The sequence below is a fragment of the Artemia sp. Qi Xiang Cuo genome, chromosome 9 (genome assembly GCF_049724085.1).
Source record: "Artemia sp. Qi Xiang Cuo chromosome 9, ASM4972408v1, whole genome shotgun sequence".
Taxonomy (NCBI): domain Eukaryota; kingdom Metazoa; phylum Arthropoda; class Branchiopoda; order Anostraca; family Artemiidae; genus Artemia; species Artemia sp. Qi Xiang Cuo.
Genome location: NC_142802.1, coordinates 74,062,209 through 74,074,392, shown reverse-complemented (window position 1 = coordinate 74,074,392; position 12,184 = coordinate 74,062,209). Strand labels below are relative to the sequence as shown.

The window sequence follows — 12,184 nt, the reverse complement described above, 5'->3', positions numbered from 1 at the left end:
TATGAGATTCCTCATATAGTAAATGAACTTAATTTAGTAGAGATGTTTCAAAGTTTCAAGAGCAGATCCTCTTTGAAAAAAACATATTTAAAAAATAGTTTTTTGTCTGGATGTTGGGATTGATGAATAATTGATAATAGCATAAGTTGTGTTGTAGTGTTCTCACGTTGGGGTGGCCTCCTCTGTTATCTCCTATCTTGTATGTTTTTTTTATATCCTGTATTTGTTATTTCGGCATTTTCTTATATTTGTTTATGGCTAGCACATCGAGCCCTAATCTCCTTCGACCAGTTTAGAAATTTATTTGTCATGTTTTTTTGTCAATTAAAGATTACTGATTACTGATTACCCCCACCATTTCCCAAAACACATACAATCAAAATTTTGAGATAGCCGTTTTTTCTACGAAATTGAAACTTCTGAAAATTATGTTTTTTTGGATGACACCCCTCCCCCACAGCCCTCAGGGCAAGGGATGTAAGTTATGCCCTGGGGGCTTATGAGGTTTTTAATAGAAATAGTTGTCGTAGAAACTCCAAGAAGGGCTCATTTGATTTGAAATTGAAACGGGTAAAGCCCTTTTTAATGGTCAAAAGTGTTTGAAGAGCAACTAACCCCCCTCTCACTCACTATTTTCCCAAACACATCCAGTGCTGTAACAAGTACTCCAAATTTTTACTTAAGTAACAAGTACCAAGTACTATCAATTTTTTTACTTAAGTATCAAGTATCAAGTAATCCACCAAAATTGTACTTAAGTAGTTCAAGTAATAAGTAGTCTGAAATAGTACTTAAGTAGTACTTCAAGTACTACTTCAAGTAATCAAATTATATGATGTTAAAATTACTATTGAGCTAAAAAAAAAGGGAATTCTTCCATGGGAGGCTCTTTCCAGCACAACAATCACACACTTACGCCACTGACACTCAGGTTAACTTAATGGTTTCATTTCTTATATTAAAGAACGAGTACAAAAACAGAATCAAATTGAAAAGGTGTGTTTTTTCCAACTCTACTTTTCCAGCATTATCAACATCATTAAGGTAAAAAAAAAAAGCTGGAAAGAAACGGAAATAAATATCCCGTTCTCAACGGATCTTCCAGCGATTCACTCAGTCAGAAAATCGTCTTACCACATACGGTATATATAGTCAGTCGCTCAGTGCCATTCTTCAAAGACAGTTTCGCAAAAGGAGCTGATTCTGACATCTGCTTTTCAAAAGGTGACATTAAAATAGGTTGAAAAGGAAACCATCAAAACAGTAAAACAAACTCTCAAACTACGTCCATATTTTGCTGAAAAACCTTGAATTTCTCATTGGCTTTCAACAAAACGAGGCTCTCAAACCTTCCGTCCGCCAAGGAATTACGCCTTGGACTCATTATAATGCCACCTTTCGAAAAGAGACGCTCAACTGGGGCCGATGTAGGAAGCATACAATTATACTTCCGAAACACTGAATTCACTGCCGGGTACTCTTGTAAGATCGAGAGAGTCTTTCGGGAATCACTGAGATATCTCAGAATCTCGATCTTGACCGTATTTGCCACAGTTGGTTGCTGAGTGCTTGTTCCTGATTCGTCGTCCGAAAAGTCAAAAAAAGCCTCAGGAGATCTCTCAAGAACTATGCCACTGCTTTTTTCACTAGTGGCACCCATTTTCTGCTTCATTGTTATGGCCTCCTCTGTCATCAAACCCAGCACCAGTTCCTTGTGTTCTTCTTTCCCAAACTTGTCCTTGAAAACGGCAATGACCACGTAGCAAGATGGTAGTCCGAATGAACCTTTGGAGATCCACTGAGAAACGGAAATCTTTTTCCAAGTCCTTCGAGCAGCGTCTGGGTTAAGACCCTTGTGAGTTTGACACTTTGGTGCAACTTCACCAACTTCCTTTCCAAGCACTTGATAGTTGGGAGAACAGTCCCGAAATAGGCTTTCTCCTCACCCTGAAGCATATCTAGGGCGATTGCTATGGGCTCAAGGACTGAGACGTACTCAGCAAGAAATTCAAGCTCACTTGTTTTGAATCTTGGTTTTTTCAAGACATCACACACTGCTGAGAGCTTTCCAGCCATGTGACACTCAAGAATTCTTTTCAGTGCATCGTATTCAGAATTCCATCTTGTTGCGTTGGGTCTTATCAGCTTTTTTTCGAAGACCTCTTTCAATAGGTCATTGTTTTTTGAGCTGTGGCTTAGGGAATTCCATAAGCCCTGACACTTGCTCTTGACACTCTGCAGATTTCTTTTGTAACTCACGTCCGTATTTGAAGCATACTTGGCATCTGTGGTGGCCAAAAGGTTCAGGGTATGACTAGAGCAGCGAAAGTGTGGAGGTAAGTACATACCTATATTACCTAATGAGTCCGATCTGCCATCATTCTCTTCGGGCTCAGAAATATCGCTATCGTCATCATTTGTGTTAACAATACGGTCGGGAAGATCAGAATAACTATCAGAGGTCCCTCTAACCCCTGCTTCTAGTTCATCTTGGTCTTGTGCACCACTTCTGGGATTGACACTAGAACCCAATTCTGGTTCCCCGACATCAGTCACATTCACCCTGTCAAAGATCTTACCAACGTCAACAACATCTAATTCTTCGGATTCGGAATCCATGCTTTCTTCATCAGGTGTGTCACTCTCACTGGTTGCAAACTCAGAGCTGGATTCTTGCTCCTTTGATTTTCCTAACTCCTTAAAAGCTTTGACGAAGTTTGAAGCATTGTCTGTTACAATTGCCCGAATTTTGCTCAGATTCTTGTCAAGACCATATTCACGAAATATTGCAAACAGCAAGTCTGAAATTCTGTCGAAGGTATGCGCTCCAGCAAACCTTCTAACTGCAAGCACCATAGGCACAAATTTGTTTTGACTATCTAACACATGAGCTGTTACTCCAATAAAGCTCTTATTATTAGAAGACCAGATATCACACGTCATAGTGACATAGTCTACTTTTTCAAAGAGCTGAATCATTTCTTTCTTTACAACTAACAGAGACTCATCAATTTTACCGGCCAGAGTTTTCCTTGACATTATTGGTCCGATACTTGGGTTTATCCCCAGAATCATTTGCTTAAATGCATGACTTTCCACTGTAGAGAGTGGGCGCATGTCAGACACTATGTAATTCATAATCAACTCATCAGCCCTTTTTTTCGTACATTTCTTTTTTCAAAGAAAGAAAAAGGTGTATCCTCTTGCTTAGGCTCGGGGATGCTTTCATCGGTTGCGTCATCAGCAGAATCAATGGTCTGCTCATCTCCATCTCGCCTCCTTTTTTTCCTAGTGTTCACTTTGGAGAATTCAACATAGGTTGAAGGATGAGCCGTCTGAAAGCAGACATAATGTTTAGTTTTGCTATATGAATCAAATCCAAAGGCTCATTGCTTTTCCACAGGATCCACTGAACATTGAAACTGCAGTATAACAAGTATAACAAATATGAATGAACCATCACTTTCTGAAGGTTTGATGGTTTGGTTTTGTCAGTCAGGAACTCAACTACTTTGAGACCATCACCTGATAGAGGGAAGTTCACCTAATGTTATGATATGTACCATGTAACCTGCTTGTCAGTTAATTACCAAAATTAAATTATTAAAAGGTCCCAGGTACAGCCATATACCTCTCAGGAGGAGATCTTCACATTCTCCTCCTGAGTGGAAGGTTCCTTTACTTGGGAATAATCTCATTTCAGACATTTACTAACTAGAGACATATCCTCTCATTAGGTGAACTTGCTTGTATCCGGCAATAGTCTCAAAATACGAGTTCCTGACTGGGTTTGGTGGATCCTTCACAATAACAACAAACCTTCACATTACTGCAGATTCAACGATTACAATGATCACCATAGAAAACCTTTTTGCAGCTTAAACTTGGACCATCCTCTGCAAAAAAGCAATGAACCCTCATGTTTCTGCAGCATCGTTGAAACATCAACATCAACCGAAAATTTGTCCAGAAATAAACTGAGTTGTTAGCAATATAGAAACATAGTAATATAACAACTAGCCTATCATCAAACTTGTAAATAGCTTATGGACATATCCAGGCATTAGTTGAGCTGCAGTTAAACTGGAAGCAGGTTAACTGAAAATACAATAAGGTATGTAGCCTGGGATATCTGGCCTATGTAACAAATAGCCTAGGTCTAAGGATTTCCCTATTAATACATTAAATTTAATGGGAAAAATTAACATTCCTGCTATACTAGCTTCTCAATCTCAACAAAATGCCTAGAACCCAGAAAATAAAGGTTAGACTATACAACAATATGTAATTGTGATAAAAAAAAATATAGTTGTTGGTTTAGTATATAAATCACCTAAAAATCACCATTGGTTTAGTATATAAAATATCATAAAATGAAATTTTTATTAGGGAGATGGAGAATTTAATGGAAAATTTGAATAGTGAACCTAAATATAAAGTGCAAATGGGAGATTTCAATACTGACTTCCTTAAAAGTTCAGATTGTCCAGATTTTCTCAATTTAGTAATTTCTTCTTTTCTATATCCACTGATAACTATCCTTACATGAGTTACTGGGAAATCTGCAACACTAATTGACAATATATTTGTGGATGAAAATCTAATTGAATGTTTGAATGCTGGTGTATTAATTATGGATGGATCAGTAGATCACAAGCAGGCAAGCCTATTAAGCTTAGGCTATACAAGCCCAATGGACATTGTGGCTTGATGCAATGCTTCCAATTACTTGATTTTACTTCAAGTCAGGAAATGGAAAATGGGGCTAGGTCAGGAAAATGAAATTTTTAGTAGACTAAAGATAGGCTTTGTAAGGATAGACTAGTCTAGGCCTAGTAATAGCAAAACATATTTTTAGCTCTAATATTTATTAAAGGGGAGAAATCAGATAAAGAAAAAAAGGAAATATACCATTAGATTTTCTATTTCCTTGTCTATTCCCCCACAAAGCCAGATACACCTTTAGGCTTAACAAAACAGTTTGATTTTTCTTTAAACTAGCTTTATTTGGTAATACACATCAGCTGCTGATGAAGAACTGGGTATATTATCCAAGCACCCCTGGTGTTTGGATAATCACTAACTTTGGACAAGCAACCGAGCATAATTTGATTCAAATAGAGCCTATATTTCCAAGCAAGCTCTTAGTCTTGCATATGTATAGATTTAGATTACCTTGTTGGGATTAGCTCAATTTGATCTCAGAAACTTTTTTATACTGAAAATTAAGCTTAAAGAAAAGTTAGCAAACCCTAGTAGCCTATTTTTTCTTTACAGCACATGTCTGGGATTGAATCTATTTATGTTTGAGTGGTTTTGTATCCTACAAGGCCTATAGGATCATGTGTTTAAGATTGGGCAGTATTTTCTAGAATTAGCCTAGGCTATGCTTAAACTAAATTGTGTATTTGTCATTAGACTTTACTATTAACTATCAATGCATTCAAAACATTCAGCAATCCATATGGCTAAAATATTCAGCCTAATCAAATAGCCTAGGCTAGCCTACTTGTTCAAGAAAATTTGATACTTCCTTTGAGTTCTGCAAATTAGCAAGTTCTGCAAGTTCTGCAAGTTCTGCAGTTCTGCAAATGGAAAACACACACACAAACAAAAATTATATATGCATTCTACATTCTATAACCATTATTCCAATCCCAATCAGCCTCATACACAACAATCTCAATACACAACTTAGCCTCAAGATTAACACAGAGAAGCCAAGGCTCATAGCAATCCATTAGTTTTCGTAAATGTAAAGCTGCTGGTTGCTGGTTCCGAGACCCTTTTGAATGACACCTAGCCTACCACAACTAATTTCGGCCCATTCTGGTTCGTTGAACATTCTTCTCCTGAGGTGAAGTTAATCAAGCTAGGTGTGGGGTAAATTGTGCATTAATTTCATAATGCTGGATTAACAGTAAGCTTAGCCTACAGGAGATCCAGGCTACACAACTCTAGCCTAGGTTTGTTCAATCCAATCTGAACGATATCCGAATAGACCAAAACAACAAACAGATTAAAATTGCGTATGATGTGTAGGTTGTGTTGTAAGGAAACTACTGGGCTATCTGTATGGTGATACCTGTCAAAGTTTAAGAGAGAAAAAGAGTACAAACAGACATAAAAAGGACAAGGAGACTTACACGCAAGTGTTTGTGGAAATTTGAAGGTGCATGCAGGTGTCCTTTGAGAACCCTGTTGGGACAGTTCTTGCACCATGCACTAAGTGCGCCATCTTTTTCGATTTGTCCTTTTACAGCAAAATATTTGCCTTGAAGAATAAACGGTAATTGTTGTTTGCCTGCGTCAGCCATTTTTTTTTTGACACCTTGTTTATTCTTCTTCTTAAATGCGCTCGACGGAAACGGAAAACCACAGCAAGTACTAAACGAAACACACACGCAGCACAACCATAAAATTAAAAAATTGCAAAAAAAAAAAAAAAAAAAAAATGGAACGGTTCCTCGTAATGTATTTGAAACAGTACTTGACTTTTATTTGCAACTTGAAGTAATAAGTAGCTGCAATTTTTTACTGAAGTACAAGTAATAAGTACTCTGTGGAATTTGTACTTAAGTACAAGTACAAGTACTTGAAAATTTTACTTAAGTAGTACTTGAAGTAAAAGTACTTCAAGTAAGTTACAGCACTGAACACATCCAATCAAAACTTTGAGATATTCATTTTGTTCAACGTAGTTGAAAGTTCTGGAAATTAGGTCTTTAAGGATGACAACCCTCCCCCCCCCCCCCGCCCATAACCGTCAGGGCAAAGGTTGTAAGATATGCCCTGAGGACATATAAGGCTTTTATAGAAAGTTTTGTCGTAGGAACTTCAAAAGGGCTCGTTTGATTGGAAATTGTAAGGGTTAGTGCCATTTGTAATAGTCGAAAATAATTTAAGGGCAACTAACCCCCCTCTCAAACACACCATTTCCCCAAAGACATCCAATCAAGATTTTGAGATAGTCGTTTTGTTTAACTTAGTCGATAGTTCTGGAAATTAGGTCTTTGAGGATGAAAACCCCCTCACAGCTCTCAGGGCAAGGGTTGTAAGTTATGCTTTCGGGGCATATATGATGTTTATAGAAAACGTTGTCGTAAAAACTCAAAAAGCGCTCATTCGAGTCGGAAATTGAAAGGTCTAGTGCCCTTTTTAATTGTCGAAAGAGATTGAAAAGCTTGACATTTTTATAGTAAAGATTGATCTGGGTACAATGTATTATTATTATTTTCTTTTGTTGTTTAGACCAGGGCACTTCGTATCGAAGGAATTGTCGTAGGAACTTCGAAAAGGGCTCATTCGATTGAACATAGAACGGACTTGTGCTCTTTTTAATGGTCGAAATCGATTGGAGGGCAGCTAGTCGCCCTCCCACGCTCACCCTACCATTTGCCCATTATGTTTAAAAACTAAATGTTGCCTTAAGCTTAAATCAAAATGCACTGTTTTAATGCTAATTCCCAATAAGGCATCTCAGCAGTATCCCAAGAACAACTGAGGGTATTATGTTGAAACTTTCAGTGCTACTTCAGTAAATTTTCTTAAAATTTAACCAAATCAAAATAGCGTAAGTGTATCCAAGCTATCAAGGAAAGTAAACAGATTTTTTTGCGAATGGTATCAAATTTTCTATTTCAGGTCACCTAGAAGAGGTATGTAACTAAATTAAACACTACTATTTGTGTCCAGATTTTTAAAAGGGTTTATGTTGTTAAAAATTGCTGAAAATTTTTCTCCAGCATACAAATAGTTGGCCAAACTATAAAGCCTTAAAAAAGCGAAAAGATTTAAAGTATTATTTTCTTTTTCCCTGAAAAGACTATGTCAATATAAAACGAACAAAAATTAATTAAAAAAACTTTTCCCACAAAATTTATTTTTTCAAAGAAAAGTAAAGAAATCACAACCCATATGCCTTCTCGAGGCAAGAACATAATTTGCACTTCACTGAACAAAATACAAATGAATGTGAATTGTCAGTTTAATATACATATACTGATATTTAGTAATCAAAATGTTAATATTATTTGATTTATTAAAGTTATAAAAGAAAAAACATTTATATTTTCTTCAGTAAAGTGCAAATTATGTTCTGGCCTTGGGAAGGCATAGGAGTTTTGAGCCCTACTCATGTAATTTCTGCTCGTTTTGAGTTTGACTCGGTTATTTATTGTAATTAAATTAAAAAAACAGTTTTTTTTAACTGAAAGTAAGGAGCGACATTAAAACTTAAAATGAACAGAAATTATTCTGTATATGAAAGAGACTGTCCCCTCCTCAACGCCTCGCTCTTTACGCTAAAGTTTTTTATTGTTTTAAAAATAAAGTTGTGAGACAGAGTCAAACTTTAGCGTAAAGAGCGAAGCGTTGAGGAGGGGACAGTCTCTTTCATATACAGAATAATTTCTGTTCGTTTTAAGTTTTAATGTCGCTCCTTACTTTCAGTTTAAAAAACCTGTTTTTTTTATTTAATTTTTGAACGTTTTTGAGTAAATGCAGGTTTGGATCTTGGCTCACCGTACATGAATAATTAAAACAAAATTTTCATATTAATTTACTTTTATTTAGTTAAATGGCTTTCTCGAAACTTGTTTTATTTTATTTACGAACGTTTTTATTAGTAATAAATATACGTAACTTACGAATTAACTTACGTAACGAACTTCTATATTCATATATTTTTAATACGTTTATTAGGGGGTTCGCACCTTGCTCTTTAAGCGAAAGTTCGAATTTTGTTCCAATTCTTTAAAAATGACCGCTTAATCACAAAGGCCGTTAATTAGAATAAATAGCTCTTATGAAAGTACTAAAAAATCTTTGGCTTAAAGAGCGAGGCATTGACTACGGGGTGACCCCAATTATATATGTAATATTTTCTGTTCGTTTAAAGTTTCGATGTTGCTGCTGTTGCAGTTGAAATACTTGTTTTTTTATATAAAATTTATGATCTTTTTTTAAATAATGCTGGGAAGTCCGGCGTCCCCTTCATAGCAACGTCCCTTCCCCCATGAAAACTTCCTTCATGGAAAGATCCTCCCACATAACCCCTGACCCACCCACCCACCCCCCCCACTACCAGGAAAAATCTCCCCTGAAAACGTCTGTATACTTCCCAATAACCAATACTATATGTTAACATTGGGTAAAGTTCATAAATTTCAGCCCGCCCCCCGGGAAATTAGGGGGATTAAGTCATCCTATAAGACATACTTATAATATTTTCGAACATGCTGAACAAAATGGCTATCTCAAAATTTTGATCAGGTGACTTTGGGAAAAAAATGAGCGTGGGAGGGGGCCTAGTTGCCCTCCATTTTTTTGGTCACTTAAAAAGGGCACTAGAACTTTCAATTTCCATTCCAATGAGCCCTTCCACGATATTCTAGGACAACTGGGTCGATACGATCACCCCTGGGGAAACAAAAAAAATAAATAAATAAACACGCACCCGTGATCTTTCTTCTGGCAAAAAATACAAAATTCCACATTTTTGTAGATGGGAACTTGAAACCTCTACATTGGGGTTCTCTGATACGCAGAATATGATGGTGTGATTTTCATTAAGGTTCTATAACTTTTAGGGGGTCTTTCCCCCTTTTTTCGAAAATCAGCCAAATTTTCTCAGTCACCTAACTTTTGATGGGTAGGATTAAACTTGATGAAACTTATATATTTGAAATCAGCATTAAAATCTGATTCTTTTGATGTATCTGTTTGTATCAAAATACCGTTTTCTAGAGTTTCGGTTACCATTGAGCCTGGTCGCTCCTTACTTACAGTTCGTTACCACGAACTGTTTGATTTCTGTTCGTTTTGGGTTTCATGTATTTATCAATGCTGATTTGTGGTAGTTTCACCCTTGGTAGATTATTTGATTTTATTTTTGCTCATTTTTGGTTTAATGGAGTTCTTTAATTTCCTTTGAAAAACTTATTTTGTGGAAAAAGTTTTTTTAATTAATTCTAATTTAACGGCCTTAGTGATTCAGGGGTCATTCTTAAAGAATTAGAACAAAATTCGAACTTTAGCGTAAAGAGCGAGGTATTGAATTGGGGGCGAACCCCCTCATATACATAATAATTCCTGTTATTTAGAATTGTTCCCAGTAATTTTTTTTTTTTACAGAAGTTTGATAAAAAAAAAATCTACAGTTATACGTTGCTCTTCTGACGCTGACACAACTAGCTCAGCTCTCCGACTTCTAGGGTTGTAATTTTGTTGTTGTTCCATTTTCTTAATAAATCGTTCGGATCCATGATCACTGGATAAAAATATATAGTTATAATTCTTGCAATGTATAAAATAGTCTTTTATTAGAAATCTTTTTTCTAGTAACCCATGGCTGCCCTGTAGCGAGATTGAATCCCTGGATCTATTAGCTTGGTTTGAACCTTCTACGCTCAACCTGAATAGTCCTCTAACAGATGCAGAAGGAAAGCAGAAGCTAGACGAAATAAAAAGCAGACTTCAGACCGTTAAAACTTCAATGGAAAAGGTGCCAGGTCCTCCAATACCAAATCAAGCAAAAACTGAAGGAATGAAATCTTTGAAAGCTGCAGTTAAAAAGGCTGCAATTTTGGAAAAATTAGCAAGGTTATTGAAAGATGACGCTACTGATTACATTCCAGCTCAAGCGGATCAACATACAGCATATTTACCAATTAATTATGCTAATTCCATGCAACATTTGCCGGGAACTAATCTTGGAGGTTCATTTGGTACACACGGTTTACCTCAATTTTCCACGGGTGTTCCATCAATTAGCCCAAATAATTTTGACTTTAGAAGCTCGAGCAGCGTCAATCTCGGCGATTTGAATAACGTCAATAACGCCCTGAATGAACTTGGTAGAAATAACTTTTTTGGCTTAACAGATAGCGACAATGGAGTAAATGTTCTGGAAGGGTTGAACTTCTTTTCAGGTAATACCCTCGTAGAACTTCCAACCACCAGCTCAGACCACAGTCCTAATATTAACGTTCTAGAATACAATAATGTTGTTCCCGCGTTTAGCGGCTTAGAGCATTATCCTCACAATACATTCGAACACACTTCAGGGTTCTTACAGCCTATTTTGAATAAACGAAAACGGCAATCCATGTATTATGATGAAAACTACTCTAAAGCTAAATCACAAAGCTTCAAGAAAGAAACAACGAAAAATCACAGTCAAACTGAAAAAGAAAATTGGGATTATGTACCAAGAACCATAAATTCGATGCATTCAACGCATCTGATTGACGAATTCTTGCAGAGTCTTAGACAAAACAGACAAAGCACTCTCCGTCAAAGACTTTCCACATTACCAGAACCAGTTCAAGGCCTAGATTATGTTCATACTTTTCCAGTGTCTTATGTAAATACAGATATTTCGAAAGCAAACCTAAATCAGAAAAATTACGCTTCTGTAACACAGGAAAATCATCTTGTATCACCAAAAGTCAACCATAATTTTGTCTTACCATCTACAGTACAGCCTATGGCTTTGTCTAACTCGCCACTTATTGGGCTTATAAATGACGTCCATCCCGGAAATGATGCTTATCTTTTTCGAAGTACCCTTTATAGTGACAGAAACATATCAAGTGTCTATAGGAGCAACCACCGCCCACTACCCAGTTTAGTTAAGAAAACAGGCAAACAATATACTTTACAAAACAGTAAAGGACCTGAAATAGTTCCTAAGTTTAAAGAAAATATTGTACCTTCAACTTCTCAAGCATTTGCAGATATAGGACTGCGCGTCCAGCCCTGATCAGCGATATTTCTCCCATGTCATACAAACTTTTTTGTAACACACTATGGATTCATTAAAGCAATTATTCCGAGTATTTTTCGTTTAACTCTATGTCTTGTTTGTCTCAAAAGTTTAATAAGGCTACAACGATCATAAGTCTCGAAGAGTAGGAACTGTCGGATATTTTAAAATGCTGCCCTGGTGTCATAGAAAGCGGTCAAAATGTCACAAGATCTATGGGCTAAATATATAGAAAATCTCAAAATCCATAAAAAAAAATCTTAAGTAGTGATACTGATGTATAGGAGGACATATCAATTTCGTATAATGAAATAAAGGTATTTTTGTCAAAAGATTATTTAAGAAGCTTTACTTTTTTCCAGAAAGTGTGGAACGGACCGCTTTTCAAGTGAGTTATAGCTGCTGACAAGCAGTGCC

The 12,184-nt window shown here is 36.4% G+C and overlaps 2 protein-coding genes across 2 annotated transcripts in view; one reads left to right on the top strand and one right to left on the bottom strand.

Annotated features, from left to right (window-relative positions):
* The window catches only part of LOC148949021 (uncharacterized), a 127,181-nt gene extending 115,347 nt beyond the window's left edge, over nt 1-11,834 (top strand). The window contains exon 18 of the mRNA XM_089095089.1: nt 10,342-11,834. Coding sequence (XP_088951215.1) covers nt 10,342-11,764 — 1,423 coding nt within the window. The 3' untranslated portion in view covers nt 11,765-11,834. The remainder of the gene's footprint in view (nt 1-10,341) is intronic.
* LOC148949022 (uncharacterized) lies at nt 1,693-3,188 on the bottom strand. The gene is made up of 2 exons (XM_089094549.1): nt 2,433-3,188; nt 1,693-2,357 (listed from the first exon to the last, which is right to left on the bottom strand). Exons 1-2 carry the CDS (start codon nt 3,136-3,138, stop codon nt 1,693-1,695), a joined length of 1,371 nt encoding a protein of 456 aa, XP_088950675.1. The 5' UTR covers nt 3,139-3,188.
* Nucleotides 11,835-12,184: the final 350 nt, after the last annotated feature.